Source organism: Emys orbicularis, chromosome 23, assembly GCF_028017835.1.
Source record: "Emys orbicularis isolate rEmyOrb1 chromosome 23, rEmyOrb1.hap1, whole genome shotgun sequence".
NCBI lineage: Eukaryota > Metazoa > Chordata > Testudines > Emydidae > Emys > Emys orbicularis.
The window spans coordinates 5,530,845-5,551,977 of record NC_088705.1 but is presented as its reverse complement, the minus strand read 5'-3'; the positions used below and the strand labels follow the sequence as shown (position 1 = coordinate 5,551,977).

Genomic DNA, 21,133 nt, shown 5'->3' with positions numbered 1-21,133 from the left:
GCTACACTGTTGAGAGCCCTTCCTGACCCTGCTAGTCTATCCCAACTGATTTCTGGGCACCGCCCCTGTAAAACAGGGGGCTGCAGGGATGGTGTCCCTAGCCTCTGTTTGCCAGAAGCTGGGAATGGGTGGCAGGGGATGGATCACTTGATGATTACCTGTTCTGTTCATTCCCTCTGAAGCACCTGGCCTTGGCCATTGTTGGAAGACAGGATACTGGGCTAGATGGACCGTTGGTCTGATCGAGTATGGCCATTCTCATGCAGTGTGGTGGGCTGGAGTTCAAGGCCCTGAAAATGTCTGGCTTAATGGGGCAGCAGGGACAGAGAGCGTGGAGGGTTTGGCAAGGGGGCTGGTCCTAGGGGACAGAGAGGAGTGGACGCAGAAGCCTGTCACCCAAGCACAAGGTGGATTGCAATGCTTGTGTCAGCGCTCCGGGTTTTGTACAACATGCTGCATATCATGCTGACCTCTTCCCCTGCCCACAGAGCTGGAAAATTGGGCAAGCAGAAGCTGTCTTTCAATCCCCTTTTCTTCATCAGCATTCACAATGGCTGGAAAAGTGGCCCGGGGCTCGCCTCCAAAAATAACAAGTGGGTTCCCGCCCCTCTCTTCTCGAGTCCGGGCTAAGACAGCAGCCGGTCCATTTGGACTGGTGAGTCACGGGCCCCGACTCAGAGCCCACCCATCTGGACTGGCGTAGGATGGCAAACGGGAATGGAGAGCTTGTGTAATGTTATGCTGCCATTAGAAAGCAGCCAACGGAGCCTCGCCGCAAAATGCCACCACAGGCTAGGGAGGTGGAAGAAGATAACAGGACTTTTAGGAACGGCCGCTTTGGGGTGGACCCCTGCACCAAACAACGGCACACCTGGGTGTCTCTTTTTAAAAGGGTCTAAAGTGAATTTATTACTGGAGTGACCATCTCCAGAGAAAGAGCTTCCTCTGCTCAGCCACTGCGTGGGCACACTCAACGCACCGTACAAAGGAGGGCTTGTAAAATGGGGAAACTGAGGCACAAAGGGGCACCATGACTTCCCCAAGGTCACCCAGTGGCAGAGCCATGACTAGAACCCCAATTTCCTGAATGCCACATCGGTGCTCTAGCCACTAGGTCACAGCTGCTGCATTCAAGCTTCACCAGGATGGGACCCCCTCTAGTGGTGAGAGGAGCGTCCAGTCCTCCTCCATCCTCCTCAACTGAGATGAGGGCCCTGGTGTGCTAGGTGCTGTACAAACACGCAGCGAGAGACAGCCTTAAAGGGGTTAAAAGCCACACAGACAAGGCATGCAATGGGAGAGTACTGATCACCCCTACAGGTGGGGAACGAAAACACAGAGAGGTGACGTGGCTTGTGCAAGGTCCTACCCAAGGGAGTCTGGAAGAGCAAGTCACAGTCCAACACTTCAGCCTTCCTCTTATTCACCCTACAGGCCATGAAAGGTTGCAAAACTCAGAGCCAGTCAGGAGAGTGGACAGACCCATCTCATTTCATTCTGCACAGACCTGCTATTGGTGGCATGGCTTTCCACCCTTAGAGGTGCAAAGCACTTTCCTCTCATTACCAGCGCTGGAGCCACTCAATGCTCCAGTCTGGAAAGCAATTAAGCAGCACCTAACATAAGCTAGTCTTGCTCATACACGTGGGTAATCCAGCAACCTGGTATTAGCGGGATCAGGCATATCCCCGGTTGAAATGATAATCACACGTATGTCACTTCAGCGAGCTAAGGAGCTTGATGAATCCGGCTAGGAGACGGGGTGTCTAGACAAGTTGCCCTGCTGAATACCAATTTCATTCAGAGGTGAAAGAAGATGGTGCTGGAAATTCGTATCATTCTTAGCCTGTTAGCTGTCAGTTTGTAATCACTTTTTTTCACCCATTATATCTGATCAAAGCAATCGAAGGGGTAACCACCAAGCCAATAGCTTTTCCTCTGGTGTCTACCTCACCCTGTCTGCCTCTTGGAGTCAAAGAGAAAGAGGAGAGACAAGGAGACGGTGGTGTTTAGGGATTTTGCCAAAAAGAAAACTCTCAGAAGTGAAAACACTAATGGACTGATCCAAAGCCCATTAAAGTCAGTGCAGGTACGTCTACACAGTAACAAAAAAAACCACCACCCACGGTGGCGAGTTTCAGAGCCTGGGTCAGCTGACTCGGCTTCGCACTTCAGGACGAAAAACAGCAGTGTCGACATTCCCACTTGGGCTGAGCCCGGGCTCCAAGACCCAATCTCCTGGCTGGGTTTCAGGGCCCAGGCTCGTGCCCAAGCCCCAATACCTACTCTGCTATTTTTAGCTGCTGCGGGGTTTTGTCTCTCTGCGATGCAGACCTACCCTAAAAGTCTCTCTGTTGACTTCACAGGGCTTTGGAGCTGGGCTTTCGTGTGCCTGGAACCAGAGAGCGGAGACTGCTCCGTGCTTTATGCTGGGGCCGGGATCCTTTAGCACCAATGCCTTTTGCAAACCAGAGGACCTAGTGGCTGAGGCAAGGTACTGGACCTGAGCAGAACCAACTTCTGTCACAAGCCCCCAGCATGACACAAGGATTATCATCCCCATTTGGGGAAACTGAGGCACGGAGCGCTTAAGGCTGGGCTTTTCAAAGGGGCTGACGAGAACTGGGTGCCCAATTTCCATTGAAATTCCATGAGATTTGGACACACCATTCCCTAAATTTCCTTTGAAAACCCCCAACCTTAAGCTGGGTATCCCAGTTCCCCCATCTGTAAAATGGGGACTCCCACCCTTACTTGTCTATTTATGTTGTAAACTCTTGGGGGGTGAGCACTGTCTCCTGCTGTGTGTGCGCACAGCGCCTGGCACAATGGGGCTCTAGGAGCTACAATACACACAATAAATACTATTGGAGAAGCAACACCAAAGCAACTAGCAACACAGACGTAATATTGGGGAGGGGGTAATGACAAGAGAAGAAGCACTACAATGAAGGGGCCAGACTTGCCTCTCTGTTGTGCTAATTTTACCCTGGGGTAACCCCACCGCAGTGACACCATGGGACCCAGAGGAGAATTAGCCCCATGCTATTTATGGGCTTCTAGCACTATAGCCAGTTATTTCTTCTTCTTATGCTGGTTTCCTTGTGTCTCTGTAGCTGCCTGTTTGATTTTATTTGGACACCTGCCATTGCATAAACCCAGTGTGGACACAGAGGGTAGTCAGAAATAATCTGGGCCATTCAGACCAGATGTAGTTAAATAAAAAGTTCATTAGGCTACTAAGCCCCTCCCTTCCCCACAAAACCCTCTGCACCTGCAGATGGCCAGGCTGAAATATGAACAGTCCATCATAGACGGCTGGTTGGGCCTTCGGACATTCTGCTTGCTGCATGACATGGGCTCCGGCGCCCTGAGCTTTGCAGTGGAAGGATGTTCCTACTTGCAAATTTGGTATCCTTGAACAGAATGTGGGATTATTTAGTCTTTATTTACAGGGCCCGGCATGGAGCAGAGAGGCTTGGTTTTCAGGATTGCAATAAACTTGCCATCTGCTCCAGCAGTGCATTACCCAGGTTGAAATGCAAGCGGCTCAATCCAGGGGAGTCAGAGAAGAGGATGAAATATTGGAACTCTTCCCAGGGAAAGCAAAGTCAACAAATATCTTTGAGGGACCCATTCGGAGCCTAGCTCTCAGGATAGGGGAGGGGGGAACTGCTGGGGAGGGAGGGGGAAGGTATGAGAGCAGTGTTTGCAGAAAGAATGTGTGCTAGGGAAGACGACACAGGCTTTGATGGCAAACATGTAGCTGTGATTGCAAAAACAAGGCAGCTTAAAAATAGACAGCAGAGGTAGAAAAGATGTATTAGATCGTCTTGTATTGTCCCCTCTGTGCCAATGCACGATTGCTCCCTGCAGAATGTTCTGTACTAGTTCCATAAATGTCAACCAGGACAGAGCAGGCAATAAAGCTTACTTGGAAAGGATGGCGAAAGGAATGGAGGATTATGAGCTGGCAGCAGGGGGCTATGGGAAATGTCATTGTTAACTAAACCATGTGTTTATGGGGACCCCAGTTCCCATCCTCCTGACACGGCTGATTGTCTGAGCAATTTATTTCATGTTGTGGGGCAAGTTCCCAAATCCCTGCTGTGTGATGCTAGCTACTGGAAAAGAGAGATGCTGAGGACAGCCAGAAACAAAAGGTTGCCAGTTGGCTGGAAGAGAGCAACAAAAAATACGTGCTGGAGTTCATGTAGTTGTACTGGGCAACATATACAAGCCAGCAATTGATCTCATCTCATCAAGGCCAGAGGGGGGAGCTGCTACCACTGTGAATTACAGAAATAAGTAGCACTTAGCTAGCGCTACTTATCTAGTCCTACAGAGCTCAAAGCTCTCGACAATGGTGGGGAAATAGGATTTGTATTTTAAAAATGGGGGAGAAACTACAGCACAGAGAGGGGAAGTGACTTGCCAACAGTCGTACAGAGAGACAAGGAGAGAACCCAAGAGTCCTGACACCCAGGCCTGTACTCCACCCACTAGTCCCAAAGGATGAGCTTTTCCCCAACTTCACCTATCTAATATTTGTAAAGATACTGGGCTATACGCATTCCTGAGGTAACTCTCCGGAGTGGGTGCAGTCACACCGGGGAGGAGTTTGGCCTGCTGTGCATTGATAAAAGAAGTAACCCAAATAAAGGGCAGACTGTTAACCCTATCATTGCTGGGTCTCCCTGCGCACTCCTGCTGCTTCACTGGAACATGCCAGTTGCCTACAGGGCAGGGTGCATGGCCGAGTCACAGCCAGTAAATCGATCCACAGGCACAGGCAGGTGTTATTGGGGAAGAAGCTCCCGAGCGAAACTCTGCTCTCAGGCAGCACTTGACTATCCAGAGAGGTCCGCACAACTCAGGGGAGCTTTGACAGTCAGCTTCAGCGCAATCACCAAGGGAGGCCGAATGGGACTCGGGCCCCCCGTCCCACTTTTATTGTCTTGTCGCTCTCCCCCTCGGTGCAGCTGCAGGACGTGTCCCCCACAACCCAAGAACCAACACACTCTCTCTATATAAGTAAAATCTCCCTGGTGCTTTAAAATTCCCCGTCTTGCAGGAAGGCAGGCGTAGATCCTCAAAGGCATTTAGGCACCTAACTCCCCTTCAAACCAACGGGAGTTAGGCTCCTAAATACTTTTCAGGATCTAGGCTGGAGGGTGGTTTTGTTTTGTTTAATGAGAATGCGATCCCCAATGTAAATCATCTTTTAGGGCAGGTGGCATCTCAAGGGGCCAATCTAGTAAACGCTCAGGAGTGTTACAAGCCTCTGGCGCAGCAACAAGGGTGGTGGGGCTTTCCTTTAGAAAGATTTCAGCAAGTAATTCCTGCTTTCTCAGGTACCAGATAGAAATTCTTCACACTTGGTTTAATGTCTCATTCCACCAGGATTCATGAGCAGTAGTTGCCATGACAGCCTGCTGCTAATAGAACTGTGTCCTACTGTCTGATTCAGCTGCTCTATTCAACTAACCAGCTCTTACCCCAGTTTGTATTTTAGACTGGGGTTATTCACTTGTTTGCCCCAGCCACATCCCTTATCCGCCTCTTGTTAACAGCACAGCTTTCCGCGGCTTGGATTGCTTTACCCCACTCGCCCTTCTGTTAGTACAAACCCTAAAAAGGAACTCAGAGCAACCAAACACAGAGCAGCCCTTGCAATTGGAAAGGATGGGTCCCAGGGCAATCCCTAGCAGTCGGGAGTGTCCATATCCCCTCCTGCCCTCTGCAGTTGATTGAAAAACAAAGAAAGAAGTTAGCAACATTTTTGCGAATTTTACTCCTGAGTTTTTTGTGTCGAAATTTCAAATTTCAACCGAACAACATCACCCTGAAATGCTATTTATCGAAAAATGGTTAAAAAATAGAGACAATGTTGCAAAATTTCCCGTTCCCCCCCACACAGCAGCTGGGTTCGTCAGAGTTTTGCATTTTGAAAGATGTAGCCATCTGGGAATTTTTCCCCAGTCCTCAGAGAAGCTAAGGTGTGAATGGACAGGATTTACAAAAGAGCCTAACACCCAGATTTTTAATGGGCGTTAGTCACCTAAATACCTTTAAAAATCTGTCCCTAAGTAATTTAGGAGCACAAGTGTACCTTACGCTCCTAAAACACTTAAGCATCTCTTGAAAATCCCATCCTGAACTATCCTGCTACGCCGCAGGGTAACGGAGAACACTAGTATAAGAACACCTTGCCTACACGGTACCTGTTCTCTGGCCAGTTTCGAGAACCATCAATACAACATTGATTCCCCAGCATTACATTCACTTGGAACATTACAGGAAGAAACATTCAGAGCTATTGGAAAACCCCGTCCAGATAAAGAGGAGTGTTTTATCAACAGAGAAAAGCAGGGTTGATCGTGGGATTGAAAACAGGTACAAATACCAAAAGCAGTGAGCGGGGAGGAGAGAGCTGGGTTTAAAAAAAACAAGGATGGAACATGGTGATGCAGCAGGTGATGTTCTGGCCGGAGCTTTCCCCTCTGATGCATGTGCAAAGCGCCGTGTGCTAGAGACACATGATCAATAAGAGAAATTCACAAAGGACCATTATGTGCCCAGCTCCTACTGAAAGCCAGTGGGAGCTGGGCACCTACCTGTCGTCCGTGGCTTGGGAAATCTCCCCCTTAGCACACAATAATTAGCCTAGGCTGGGATTTTCAGATGTGCCTAAGGGAGTTAGGAAGCACAATCCTGCCACTGAAGCCACTGCAGGTCAAGGAGACCCATCCTCCGTGGGTGCTTCTGAAAACCCCACCCCAACCTCGAAAGGCCTCGCTCCAGGCTGGGCTGTACCATGACCCACTTGTTACACATTGCGACCCAGGCTTGGAGCCCTGTCCCCTTCCCTAAGGCTTCAGAGCCTAAGCTCTCGCCCAAGCCGCAACGTCGATTCCACCTCCTGGCCCCTTGCTCGCCCGGAGGGAACATTCCCCCTGCCCCTACCCGCAGCCAGAGGCACCCAGCGAGCAGGGGGCAAAGGGCCGTGGCAGTGCAGTTCTACCCAGCCCATGCCCCCAAGCAAGCCAGTGCTTCATCCGAGCTCAGACTGAGGAGCTCAGGGGATTGGGTGTCCCCACAGGAATTCATTTGTCTTCTCCCCACCTTGGCACAGAGGGACCGCTTCGCTCCAGTGGTAGTAGCCTTGAGGGTGCCTTGAGCACGTGGTACTGCTGTGGCCAATGAGACGGTAGCCCGCGTCGCAGCCGAAACGGATCTCGCTGCCTGGCTGCAGCCCGGTGTGGCTGAGAATCGAGCCGTGGAATGGGGGTGGAGGGAGGCTGCAGTAAGGAGCTGGAAAAGGGGGAAAATATGTCACACACACAGATCTATTGGAACAAAAGAGGCGCCATGTCGACACAAATTCTCCTCTCTGTGCGTAGGTGTTAGACGGCGTTTGCTTTGGTCTGAGACCTTACAAGGAAAGAGAGGGGTTGCAAAAAATACAAAGCCAAAGGGGGAAATGTTACAATGGCACATAATCAGGAACGGGCATCATTAACAGCAGTGCAAAGAACCTGTCCGCTCCGCGAGTGATTTCCAGGCATATTTAGGGGAAGACTGTAACGTTGTGGCCTGCATCTGGGGCAGTGCGTAGCTGTCCTGCTCCAGCAGCAGACCAGGGAGGGAACTGAAACAGAGAGACACTTCCATCCCGGCTCAAAGGGGGAAGTAACGTGCTACACTGGTATATGCCACATGACTTCCCCCCTCTGCACCAGCTCAGGGCTGTTGGCTGGCATGTTGGGGGAATGGCGTCCAGGCTCGGCCCACCTGCATGGGAGAAGGAGCAGCCATTCACGGAGATGGCCCTTCCAGCACCGTGAGATGCAGCACTGGAGTAACGGCAGCTCCAAGTCCTGCCCTTAGTAATTTAGGGCCTGACCCTGCGAGGTTCTGAGTGCCCCCAACTCCCGCTGGATTCAATGAGTGTTGTGGGTGCTCAGGATGGGGCCTTGAGAGGGCTCTGCGCAAGGGGCGGGGGTGTTCTTGAACACCGAAAGCGTCTGAACGCGGCTGATTTCAGGTTCTGTTCCAAGTAGGCAGGGTTGGTCTGACGGTCACACTCCCTTTGAGCAAACTGGGGCTGGACCCGGAGCCATTATTACAAAGCACCACAGCATTCTAGAGTCAGCACCGAAAACGCTGCAGGTGACAATCCAGACGCTGCTGTGCTTTTCGGAGATTCTAAGGCCAGAAGGGACCACGGGATCATCTAGTCTGACCTGTTGTATAATAAAGGCCAGAGACCTGCCCCGAAACCATTCCCAGGGCAGACCTTTCAGAAAAACATCCCATCTTGATTTAACGATGGTCAGAGACGAAGAATCCACCACAACCCTTAGTAGATGGTGCCAATGGTTAATTACTCTCATTGTTAAAAATGGATGCCTTATTTCCAGTCTGAATGTGTCTAGCTTCAACTTCCAGCCATTGGATCATGTTCTACCTTTCTCTGCTAAATATTTGTACCCCATGTAGGTACTATAATCATGTCACTCCTTATCCTTCCATCGTTAAGCTAAATAGATTGAGCTCCTTGAGTCTATCATTAGAAGGCAGGTTTTCTAATCCTTAATCATTCTCCTGGCTCTTCTCTGATCCCTCTCCAGTTTATCAACATCCTTCCTGAAAGGTGGGCACCAGAACTGGACACAGGATTCCAGCAGTGGTCGCACCAGTTCCAAATACAGAGGTAAAATAATCTCTCTAGTCCCACTTGAGATTCCCCTGTTTATGCATCCAAGGATCACATTAGCCCCCTTGGCCACTGGGTCACAGTGGGAGCTCATGTTTATCTGATTATCCACCACTACCCCCAAATCTTTTTTAGAGTCACTGATTCCCAGGATAGAGTCCCCCCATCCTGTAAGTCGGATTGGGACCATCATTCAAGTACTTTTTCTTGTATGGGAAGCTGGGCAAAACTCTCAATTTTGCAAGTCTTTTGGAGACAAAAACAGGTAAAACTCAGTGAGCTCGAATGAGTTTTGCTTTGGGTTTTTATGTTCTCAGCGGAGGTCCAGGTCAGAAATCAAAAAGGAAATGTTCACAAGCCCACCCTGAGAGGAGCAAAACCACCAAGATTTACCCAGCTGTGGAAATTAGGAGTAATGTCTAGTAATTAAATATTAATTGATTCATTTACTGAGTAATGTCATTTATTTATGACATTCACTCAGGGTCGCACTCTAGTTTTATGGCCTTCATTAAGTAATTGAAATTTGCTAGCTTCCAAAAGATGCTAATTAATTTTGAGGAATTCTTAGTAAACAGTCAGTACCCAGTAATTGGTTTATGCTGGACGAGACATTAAAACTAACCCTGTTCCCTCTGACAGCAATGGCAAAACCCTCAGTGGCTGGAATGGGAGCAGGATTTTAGCCCTAGTATTTCCCTTTGGGTGCCGTAATACAAGAAGTCACCCCTGAGTCACTTCTCATGCACCAAACGGATTCTCACACAAGTTCCAAATGCTGCGCTTCTGATGCTACGCACCAGACCAGGGAAATGCTGTTTTAAGGACTTAGAGGTGGAAGAAACTGTCCAACCAGGGCTTCAGATCCACATAAGAGGTGGTGCTTCCTTAGGATAAAATTCCCCCCCGATGCCAATAGTCTGCAAAAAGCCTATGCTCTACGTTGGGCTTCAGTGGGACTCAACTCGATGCCTGGTCGGATTTCGTGGAACTAGTTTCGGATCACTGAGATCATGCAACATTTTTCTGGTTTCGGTTCCCCAGGAAGGGTTCCATGGAGTTTTTGCTCCCAACACCCCCTCCCCCAAAACTAAAGGTTTGATGCCCAGATATCACAGGGATGGGGGCATCAGCAATACAAAAGGCAGGGTGAACCGCAGGCAAAAGCTGCACGTTTCCTTTGGAAACCCCAAACTGACCCAGATTCCCAAACATCAGTGACCGGTGCAGTGAACTGAAAACTAGGCAAGCTTTGGGCTGCTCCAGAATGCTCTGTACAGCTCCATTCCCCCAACACAGCCCTGTGTGGCTCATATAGCAACGACACTTAAAGGGGAAAAGCAAAGGGAGGCAGCCAAAGGAACAGCCACATTCTCAGGGGCCGGTTTCCAGTCTCTACTACGAACTCACCTGAGTAGCGGATTTTAAAGCCCTTTCTGTTGTACGCATGGTCGGAGGACCAGCGGAGATAGACCTTGTTCCCAGTGCTGGTTACAGTCAGAGGAGCAGAGTAATTCCCACTTAGAGACAACAGCAGTGGACTCTGGCCAGCGGGACCTTTCGGGAAAGATTGGACAAGTGAAGGTTGGGCCCGGCACACGGCAACCCCTCCCCTCCCCTCAGCGATAGCCACTCCTAGCCTCACACACCGGGACCTGATTTTTGCAGAAGGAACACATGGCCAGACCTGCTTTTGGCCATACTGTGGGAGCTTTGACTTCCCCTTGAACATTGCCATTGAGTTCTGTGGGGCCAGGATTTCACCTTCCCGGGACAGAACCTTCTGCACACTCACTGGGACGATGAGCCAGGGGTTTGTGTTCTCGGTTCAGCCATGAGGTTGCATTTCCTGTGACACAGGAGAACCTCGGCTCTCCTGCAAGGTGCCTGGTGTGTAGTTTAGGGAAATGTCCTTGGATTGCTTTAAAATCCTTTCATTCCCCGTCTCAACCCATCCTCCCCAATGACCTTCCTCACTGTTCTTCAGCCTGGCACATCCTCCAACTACTCCCCTCTCTCCATGCAAAGCTATCCCAACTACTTCCCTGAGCCATCCCGCTGCGATGAAATCCCGGCCTCTCCCTCTCCCAGAAGTGAAGCACAAAGCTAGAGCTTCTCACTGTGCTGCATTCCCAAGTAAAAATGCTCCCCCAGGGTATGTCTACACTGCAGCTAAACACCCCGCGATCGGCCCGCGTCACCTGACTCCAGCTTGCAGGGCTTGGGCGATGGGGCCGTTATAATTGTGGTGTAGACTCGGGCAGGAGACTGCGTTCTGGGACCTTGTGACTGGGGGAAGGTTCCAGAGCCTGGGCTCCAGCATGACCCTGAATGTCTACGCCACAATTACAAACAGCTCCGTAGCCCAAGCCCCATGAACACAAGTCAGGCCAGCTGCAGGTGTTTAAGTGCAGTGTAGACATACCCACTTAGGGGGGCTTTTTCAAGCACAATACAGGGTGATAGGCGTGTCGGTGGAAAGAACCTCCTCGGCTCAGGGAAGACAGTGTTTAGTGACTAACAGCAACACTTACTGCTACACGGTTGTGTCCTTTCCCCCACCCCCAACAGACAGCGTCCGTGTGCTTCCCGCGACAGTTACCATCAAAGATCTCGAACTCGTCATACTGCTTCTCGCTCAGGAAGTACTCGATGGCGAGGGTGATGTTGTACCCGGGCTCTACTTTGATCACCCAGGAACAGGTCTGGAAATGGGGGTAACGCCCCAGGTAGCTCTGGCTGAGGATCACGCCGGTGGAGTCCGTCAGAACCTCGTTCATCAGGCAGTGCACTAAACCAAACCCAAACAAGAGTCCACAGAAAATGAGACCTCGTTTCAGGGGCAGAAGAAAATGATGGGAAGCAAGGAAAGCCGAGGTTTTAAAATGCAGGCGCTTAGAGTTAGGCTGCAATTTCCAAAGTGGTTTAAGGGGACAAGGCTCCCAACTCCAATTGACCTTTATTAGGATCTAGGCTCCTAACTCTCTTGGGATCCCTGGAAAATTCCAGACCTAAATCCTGATTTAGGCTCCTCAGTAAGTGGGCTGCTTTTTAAGTGTGCTGAGCACCCAGCAACTCTAGCTGAAGTCAAGTTAAAAACAGCACTTTGCATGTGCTGGGTCCAATTGACCTCTGTGTCACTCCAGCTTTGTGTGGGGAAACTGTCAAAATCCCCACATGGGAGTTGCATGGGTGTAAAATTGGAGTAACGCAGGGATGGATCAGGGCCTCACCTTTTGACTGACGATCTTAAAGCACTATGCAGCCATTTTCTTATCAAGCCTCAGAATATTCCCTCCAAGACCAAGCAAACTTTATTATCCCCATTTTACTGACTGGTAAACTGAGACACAGATCTTGCGACACTTGCTCAAGATTACTAGGCAAGTCGGTTAGACTAGAACCCAGGAGTCCTGAGTCCTAGTTGCTTGCTCTAATCCCTAGATCTCACACAAGCTCAGAAGTGTTTATACCAGAAGTAAGTGTTAAATAAAAGTTTGGTGTAAAAACAAACCAAAAAAACCTAACCCAAGAGACACCGAAATACAAATACACAAGAGGATCTTTATTGATCTGTACATCCATCCATCAGCGATTGAATGCTGTATTGAACGCTATCCTTGGGATTACAGAAAACAGCAAGAGCTGTCCAGAAGGGACAGTGGATTCTTTCCAAATCCTTAATCCCATTAATGATTTTTTTACCTCTGTAAATTGGTGACCAGATATCATTTAAGCAATCTCTTGGTTTGCAGGCTAACAACCACCAGTAAATAACTAAATGCCTGCCCCTCCCACCCCGTTCTCACACTATTAGAGAGAGACAAAGCTATAGAAAAATCTCCCATTATACAGCAAAAATGTTCAATGGCGGAAAGAAGATGAAGAGATAACCATGGCTGAAGTGGAAAAAAACCTATCAACAGGAAGCGATAGGATAAATAAGATAACAGGGGTGCATCTTTGGCATTCCTTCTGAGTAACAGGAAGGGGTGTGATGCATCACACTCAGAGCATTCAATTTTCTCTCCTTTAATGCACTGTGTAGTACTAATGCAGAAGCTGCGCCTCACAGACTCTGCCCTCAGGAGGACTGTACTTAGCTGAAGTCAGTTCCTCGGTGCTACAGGGGTTCGTGTATCACTGGCAAACGGTCAGAGAGGGCTTTTTGTCTCTCTGAGGAGAAGGATGTTTGGATTGTTGTTTTAATGACTTCACGGATGTAGCCAGGTGTTTGCTGTGTCAGAACAGTGCCCAGAAAGGCTTTGTTCGGGCTGTGACTTGGGGAAGTACTTACACTTATGCTTAAAATTAAGCATGTGCTCAAATGCTTTCCTCGACTGGGGCCTCAAGGCATAACACTACCCAATGCTGGACAAATTCTACAAGGGGGCTTGAGAGCCGTCAGCTCCCACAGCAGTCTGCAGGGACTGCAACTGGCTATATATAATTTCTCAAATCATTTCTCAGACGGATACTGTCATAAATTAACTGATAAATATTTTACTATTCGCCCTGCTTTGCTCAGTACCTGCAGCTGGCTAGACTGAGTCCCACGGCAGGAGAAAAGCCACTCCCTGCACCATGGTCTTTCAGGGAGAAAAGCTTTGCAAATGTGTTGGGACCCAGGCCAGTTACCTTCGCAGGTCGGGGGCGGCCCTCCAAACTGGAGATGAGTCCCCAGCTTGCACGTCAGGATTTCAGTTCCGGTCAGGGTGAAGCCGGGGAGGCACTGATACCTCACGATGTCACCTGGAAAGAAAGACAACGCCCTCAGCTGGGGAGAAGGTTTGGTTTAGCAAGGATGAAATTCACCCCTATGCAGAGTGGCCAGTACAAGGCTTAGGTACCATTTCATTCCTGCTGTAGCTGCTATTTCAGGAGAAAGCTCAAAGGGGCTGACTGCAGGGGACCCAGTGCATCAATCGCACAATTCACCTATTCTATAGCCACAGAATACCAATCCACAGGGGTGAAATTCGCCCATGTGCAGCTCCACTTAATTCCCACTTCAACCATCTTTTAAGGACTTCAGTGAGGCGCAGATCCACTGCACATCGGTGAATCTGACCGAGTGCCTGCACAGACATACCATGATCTTTCTAACAGCCAGTGCTGCACAGTCCCTCAGGATCTGAGAACCCAGCTCCCTCTGGGTCTTACACCAGTATGGGTCCTGCAACCAGAATTTAGCTGGCAATGGTGTTGATAATGCGCAAGAAAGACACAAATCCAGCTGGATCCCCCCTTAGCTATATGGGGATAATATGTGGAGTATAGATAGATAGATTGTACAGGGCAATACAAGTAAAACGTGGCACATGCGGGTGTAAATCAGTGTCACTCCGCTGATTTCAGTGGAGCTATGCTGATTTACACCAGCTGAGGATTTGGCCCAGAAAGAGCAGATACAGTGAGCAAGGTAGCTTTTGATCATGGGTACTGTTCTGGCTGCGGACATACTTTAAACACAGGCACGACACTGACAATTCAAAAAGCTCAGGAAATACGGAGGAAAGCTTTTGTTTGAAGCCTCATGGCCTGCTACACAGTTTAATCGCCTTAAACATCTTAATGCGGCGGGACATGATTGAGGCAAATAGCTCTGTACGTTTCTGAACACGGACTGGGCTTTCATAGGAGACGCCTCCTTGCAGTTACACTGGTGAGGATAAAAATCCTAAAGACTATCAAATCCAGCTGATTCAGTGCATAAGCCAGTCACCGAACTGGGGCAAGCCCTCCAACCTCCCATACTGAATAGCGCAGAATTAGATGGGTTCCTCTGAAGCACACAGCATTGGAGCCAAGATACCAACCACAGGGAGCTCTCATCTGTTCTGATGCAGCCTATCCTACGGGGATGGGGGTGGGGAGAAGATACCTATGTTAAATTCTTCATTCTCGGTGATGATTTCGGCATTGGGAACAATGGTCGGAGGGTGGCATTTGAAGAGCTGATAGGCTGAAACGAAGGAAAAACAGCAAAGGTCAGGGCATGGAATTGCTTCCAACGGGATAAGGCTAGCACACGCCTAACAACAGCTCAGTGTGGTGCAAGGATCTGCTTCTCTGAAACAAACTGCCACCCTGCGGCATGGAAAAAGGGTGGAGAACCCAGCCGTATCAATCTCAGTTACTTATCTGGTCCCCATTACCCTGAGCAACTCACAATCTTCCATCCTCACAGCACCTCCGGCAGGCAGGGCTGTGCTATTGTCCCCATTGTACAGATGGGGAACTGAAGCACAGAGATGCTAAATTTAGTGGAAGGTCCCACAGGAAGATTGCAGCAGGACCCATGTCCCCCTAGTCCCAGGCTAGCCCCGTAACCCCTGGACCATCCTCCCTCTTTCTTGGTGGGGCCATGGCTCAGCCTTAGTTTACACTTAACACCTTATGAAAATATCATCGACCCCGTCCTTCCCCAGTATGTGATCCCCCATTATCACGACTGTACAGTTCTGGCTCAGGCTCCCTACATTATCCCAGATTTGTTCAGTGCCTGCTACAGCCAGAGCCAGTGCTGAAATAGCCAATGGATTCCAACATCCGTCCAACCTACCTGGCTTCTGAGAAAGGGCAGGTGAGGAGATGCAAGACGCCCCCAGGTATTATTACAGTGTTGTTGTAGCCATGTTAGTCCCAGGATATGAGAGAGGCAAGGAGGGCAAGGTAATATCTTTTATTGGACCCACCTCTGTTGGTGGAAAGGACAAGCTTATGAGCTTTACGGAACTCTTCCTCAGGTCTGGATAAGGTAACCAGAATGCCCAAGCTAAACATAAGGTGGGACAGATTGTTAAGCATAAGGAGTTCACACATATTGTAGGAGACCACTTAAAATGAAGTGGGCAGTTAACACCTCTCCAGTCATAGGACAATGGAGAGTTAATAGGCAGCACGACACTAAAAAAAAAACCATGGACTTGTTTTATGCCTATTACAACAATTTCTAAAACACCCTGCTGTCTACTAACTCACCATTGTCCTATGATTGCAGAGGATCCCTTGCCCACCTTGTCTCTCTCAGGTCCTTGGAATGGTGTCTGTATTGAGAATCAGCACCATGGAGAGCACACTATGCAGCACTTCTCCGCCCAGGAAACAGGTGAATGGAAGGAGAGTGAAGACTACAAGAAACCCTATATGGTGCTGGTTGCAGCAATTTGTTCACAAGAACATCTTCCTCAACAGTCTTGGTCTGCCTAGAATGCCATTCAATAGCACATTACAAACCCTCCATGCCCAAAGTCACTGGGAAGAAAGCTCTTTATTAGTATGAAAGAGTAGAGGGCTTCGTTCGTGGACAGATGAAGGGTGACTGGTGTTTACTGAGTGACTCGTGTGCGGAGGTGACGAGATCATCCACGGAGTCTGGGATACTTAGTGGAAGAGACTGGACAACCTCAATCGGATTAGGTCAATCCAGGAATAACGAGGATGGGTGGAAATCTTGTTCTGCTCTGCAGCCAAGTGAATAATTCACAATGAATAAAAACAACAAGGAGTCTGGTGGCACCTTAAAGACTAACAGATTTATTTGGGCATAAGCTTTCGTGGGTAAAAACCTCACTTCTTCGGATGCATAGAGTGAAAGTGGGTAAAAACCTCACTCTATGCATCCGAAGAAGTGAGGTTTTTACCCACAAAAGCTTATGCCCAAATAAATCTGTTAGTCTTTAAGGTGCCACCAGACTCCTTGTTGTTTTTGTAGATACAGACTAACACGGCTACCCCCTGATACTTGTCACAATGAATAATTATTCTGAGAATTTCATCTTTGGTCCCTGTCCTTGAACTAAGATCGCAAAATTCACTGATCTGTCACTTGGAATTATTCATTATTTTATTTTGCAAATAATTCCTGGGATGCAGCTGGTTTGAACTTCCAATTGAGAATATTAAAATCAAAGATGCAGGTTGCAGTGCCCAGTGTAACTTCCCTGGTATGTGATGTAAAAAACAATAGTGCAGGTTTGAAGCAGGTGTTTAATTATACATTTCTCAGCTGGTGCTGTGTTGGTGAAATAAAGAAGCCATCCAGTCAGGGAACAAAAACAATACCGTTTGACTTATGAGCCTGGCCAAACACAACAAAGAGCAAATTTTACAATCGAACATACAGCCTGAAATGAACTATCAGCAAATATTCTAGAACTTGAGCAAAATAATTTGCTGCTCACCAACAGATGAGCTCATAATGGCTTCACACTCTAATCCCTATGGAGATGAACACACAAGGAATGTGAACGTGGTTAAAACATCTGCTTTTGGATCTGAGTAACTCTTCTTGGAAAAAGCAACAGAGGGTCCTGTGGCACCTTTAAGACCTGGAAAGCATTTTCTGAGCTCAGTCCTATTCTATCGTACCCACCATAAACTTCTCTGCAATTGGTGTCAGCCTGCTAAGCCCAGATGTAGATGATCCACCTACTAGAGAGGAGCTAATTTTCACTAACTCTACAAAGCTAGTGGAAACAGCAGCAGCAGAACAATGTTCCTAAGACTTTATTATAATGTATTTAGATGCTTAAATTAGGATTTAGTTGCTTAACTTTAGACACCCACTCACCCCTCTCTGTGCCTCAGTTTCCCCATCTATACGTTTGGGGTACAATAACCTCCCCTACTTCACCAGAGAGGTTGTGAGGCTCAATTAATGTTCATGAAATGTTTGGAAAGAGTTGGATGAAAAGGGTGATTTATTTTTACCCATGCAGCGCCTAAGGGCAGTGTATGGCCCAACGTTTGCAAAAGAAAAAAAAAATCCTGACATCATCATAATGAGCTAAGCTTGAACAGAGGAGATCAAAGGGAACTGTCAGATCTGTAATTCTCTGAGATGCCTTCTATAGAAGTTCTTTGCAACTTACCAAAAAGTTACAGTGAAATGATGAGCTAATGAGCAGGAGAACAATGCATGTTCCAGAGATTTGGGCAGTTTAACTGCCGAACCTGTCTCTTCTCCTGCAAAGCTTCTTTGGTCATGGAGGAATAAAAGGGAGGGAGGGGGAGGAAACGGGAATGAATTTCCCATCAGCCATTTTGTCAAGCTCCCAGAAATAAACAGTTGCTTGAAGACTCCAAACCTTTGCTCCTCCGGACACTCTGCCTCTGGATAAACAACAGGTGCTTTATTATGGCCAACAGAAAACAAGGAGAGGGAGAAAAAGCCCCAGAAGAAAGAGCAAAGGTTGGACAACTGCTTTAATGGTAGAAGCATCTCTGCAAAGATTTATTTTCATTTAAATAAAACTCCACGCTAGTGGTATGTCTGTATTGCAATCGGGGAGTGTCATTGCGGCTCAGGTGGACACACCAACTTGGGCACCAGAGCAGGGAAGCGGTGGAAGCCTGGAATCCTGGGTGCTTAACTCGGGAGGTGAGCCCACGCTGAAGTGTATGTGCTGCAGCTACTTCACTGCTCCAGGACCCAAGCCAGCGCCATTAAAGCTAGCTCAGGTGTGCCCAGAGAGCTGCAATCACACCCCGTGATCGCAGTGTAGACACACCCTAAGTGGCAAACTGGGCTTTAGGCCAAGATTTTCAACAGTGATTGATTATTCCATTTTGGGAAGCTCAACTCGAGCCACCATAAAGGGGCCTGATTTTCCGAGTCTGGGTACTCAGCACTTTCTCTCAGCGGTCCCCTTTAAGGAGGTGGCACCGTGGTGGGACTCAAAAATCCCAGGTACTAATCCCAGCACAGCCACTGACCTGCTGTGTGACCATGGGCACATTTCTCTGCATCTGTTTTCCCTCCCAACCTCTGTCTTCTCTCTACAGACTGTGAACACTTTGGAGCAGGGACTGCCTCTCACTAGGTATGCACAGCACCTAGCAGGAGGAAGCCCTGATCTCGGCTCTAGGTGCGACCGTAAAAGAGAGAATAATTTCCTTTCTTTTATGTCAGAGTGGAATAAAGATTCCAGAGTCCACGGCTGAATTAATCCCCTTGATTGTGGAATAAAATAAAAAAAACAAACAAACCCAGGAGGAAATCCAAACAATACACCTAGGAGAGAGAAAGAGAAATGCTATTTGCAAGCTTAAAATGGATGTTTGACAGTGGAGAATAAAAAAAAAAACCCAGACAAAAATTAAATTAAATGCTATTTTAAAATGCTTGACAGCATCTATTTAAGTGGAGAGAGAACCTAGCAATTGGAGCATCAATCTCTATTCCTTAATGGGCTACATTTCAATACAGGGCCATGATTACGACGGTTTCAGCATCTGGATAACACCGCACTGATAAACCTTCCTCTGAAAGCACCCTGATGTGCCTGCACCACAACAAAGTGCAGCCTGTGTCTTTGAAACACCACTGAGACCCACCTTGAGTTACGGTGCCATAAACACCCTTCCCCATCACATTCACACATCAGGTTCTTGGGCTGCTACCAGAAATAAGAAATAAATAATAATAATAGGTGCAACATCATCAAGTTTCAAGGGATGCTGCCAACCTTTCAGCCTCCCCGAATCACTCCTTTTCCAGGAGATGCTTCCCTATAGGTGTTTAAAGGGGGGTGGTTCCCGTAAGCGGATGATGCTCATCATTGCATTGGGGAAGATATTTAATGGGATGTCTTGTGTGCCCGATCTAAGTAGCCTGTGCATGCACAAAGAGTTACATTGTGGCAGATCCAGGGGAAACTCTATGGAACTCAGTGGACTTACACTGGCATATGGTAGGCACTGTCAATGAATCCACCCACTTTGGTCAATCAGGGAGCCACCTGTGTGCAAATTTTCTGTTGTACCATGTGTAATTTATCCACTGAAGTATACAAAGCTTGAGCAGAACAGAGCAGAATCTGACCCTATGTCTTTTTATCATGCTGTATGCACAGAGAAGAAACACTGCAGAGCTGTGCCTAGACATTAATAGTAACAGTATTCAGTCCCCAAGAGAGACGGTTGCAGAGCATTAAACAGAACCCAGGCTGTGTGCCTCCCCCCCACACCAGGATGAAGATTACCATTGGAACGGAATGATTTGGGGAGGGCTAAACAGCTGGCAATCAATCTTTAAATACTTTGTGGAAGTTGGTTGCTCAGGATGAGGGTAGGGTGACCAGATGAGAGGAAGAAAATATCGGGAGGGGGGTTTGCCAGCGGAGAAAAAAAAGGGGGGGAGTGCGGACGGCGGAGCAAAAAAAAAAACAAAACCAAAAACCGAGTACCGCGAAATATCGTGACAAATTGCATCCCGACCGAACATCGGTTGGGACGCGGGACAAACGCCTAAATATTGGGACGGTCCCAATTTTATCGGGACGTCTGGTCACCCGAGATGAGGGTGAAGGCATGAGTTGGTAGAAGGAAGGTGGCCTGAGGCTGAAACGGGGGATCAGATGAGTGGAATGAATATCGGATGATTCAGCTGCTTATTTCCTGGTTGTTTTCTGGTTAGCTTTGGTGGGATATGTAATCTAAGCAACCTCAACTCAACGTTAATGAACACAGCTGCAGATGATTTCTGATAGGTCATTTTTAAAAAAATGAAAATCCTCACTGAAATTTCTATGAAAAAATAACGGATGAAATTTGTGCGCTTTTTTTTTTTACATTTTTTAACCAGCTCAATCAATGAAGTTTTTAGCCACAGTTTATAACTAGGCTTTGCACAATTTGATTTTTATCAATTTAAATATTCACTATTGTGCAATATGGGCGTTAAGATTTTCTTCTGATTCGTATCAATTTAAATTTTCGCAATGATGGGAAATTATGAGGAGGGGTCAGATGATGTGGGGCTAGACACTAGTTATTTAAGGACAGCAGATGCTGAGATTCAAAGAGTTAATGCTTGACAACCATTAAAACACAAATAGCCAACCTCACATGGCAAAATATACAAAGCAAATATCCTTAAATCAAACTCTAATAAGTTCTTGAGCGGGATTTTTCTTACTTTGCCCAACTGTAAACTTCAATTATTATCAAAATATTTTTTCATCTGTGTGCGGTGAAATCGACATTTAGTGACATTTACCGATAAAAGTCTAATCCTGCCAAGCCTGCTTATAACCATCTTCTGCTGAGGTGCTTATATACATACTACTCATGACTAGAACATGCTCCTTAGACGTCTGCTTGGGCCTAATTATTAGGCCTGACCCGGAGCCAAGCCCACCCGACCTGATCCGAGAGGGCAGAGTCATTTTCCAACCTGATCGACCCCTGACTCTGGTCCCTGAACCTGGGTCAGCGGCATGGCTGCCTGCTGCCCATGGGGTCGGCCGTCCTCCCCTGTGTGCCCTGCTTCTGCCGGCTGCTGCCACTGCTGTGCTGTGCGTGTGCTGCAAAGTGAGCCGTGTTGGGACTCCTTGGCACACTCACTGTGCACACTCACACACACAGCGCCCCCACATCAACCCCACGGGCAGCAGGAAAGGAGCCGAG

The 21,133-nt window shown here is 48.1% G+C and overlaps 1 protein-coding gene across 2 annotated transcripts in view; it reads right to left on the bottom strand.

Annotated features, from left to right (window-relative positions):
- The window catches only part of CSMD2 (CUB and Sushi multiple domains 2), a 518,793-nt gene that overhangs the window by 58,632 nt on the left and 439,028 nt on the right, over nucleotides 1–21,133 (bottom strand). For both annotated transcript variants that reach the window (XM_065421846.1, XM_065421845.1), the window contains exons 44-48: nucleotides 14,604–14,684; nucleotides 13,358–13,471; nucleotides 11,322–11,510; nucleotides 10,130–10,276; nucleotides 7,126–7,314 (exon numbers count right to left, since the gene is read on the bottom strand). In XM_065421846.1, coding sequence (XP_065277918.1) covers nucleotides 7,126–7,314; nucleotides 10,130–10,276; nucleotides 11,322–11,510; nucleotides 13,358–13,471; nucleotides 14,604–14,684 — 720 coding nt within the window. The remainder of the gene's footprint in view (nucleotides 1–7,125; nucleotides 7,315–10,129; nucleotides 10,277–11,321; nucleotides 11,511–13,357; nucleotides 13,472–14,603; nucleotides 14,685–21,133) is intronic.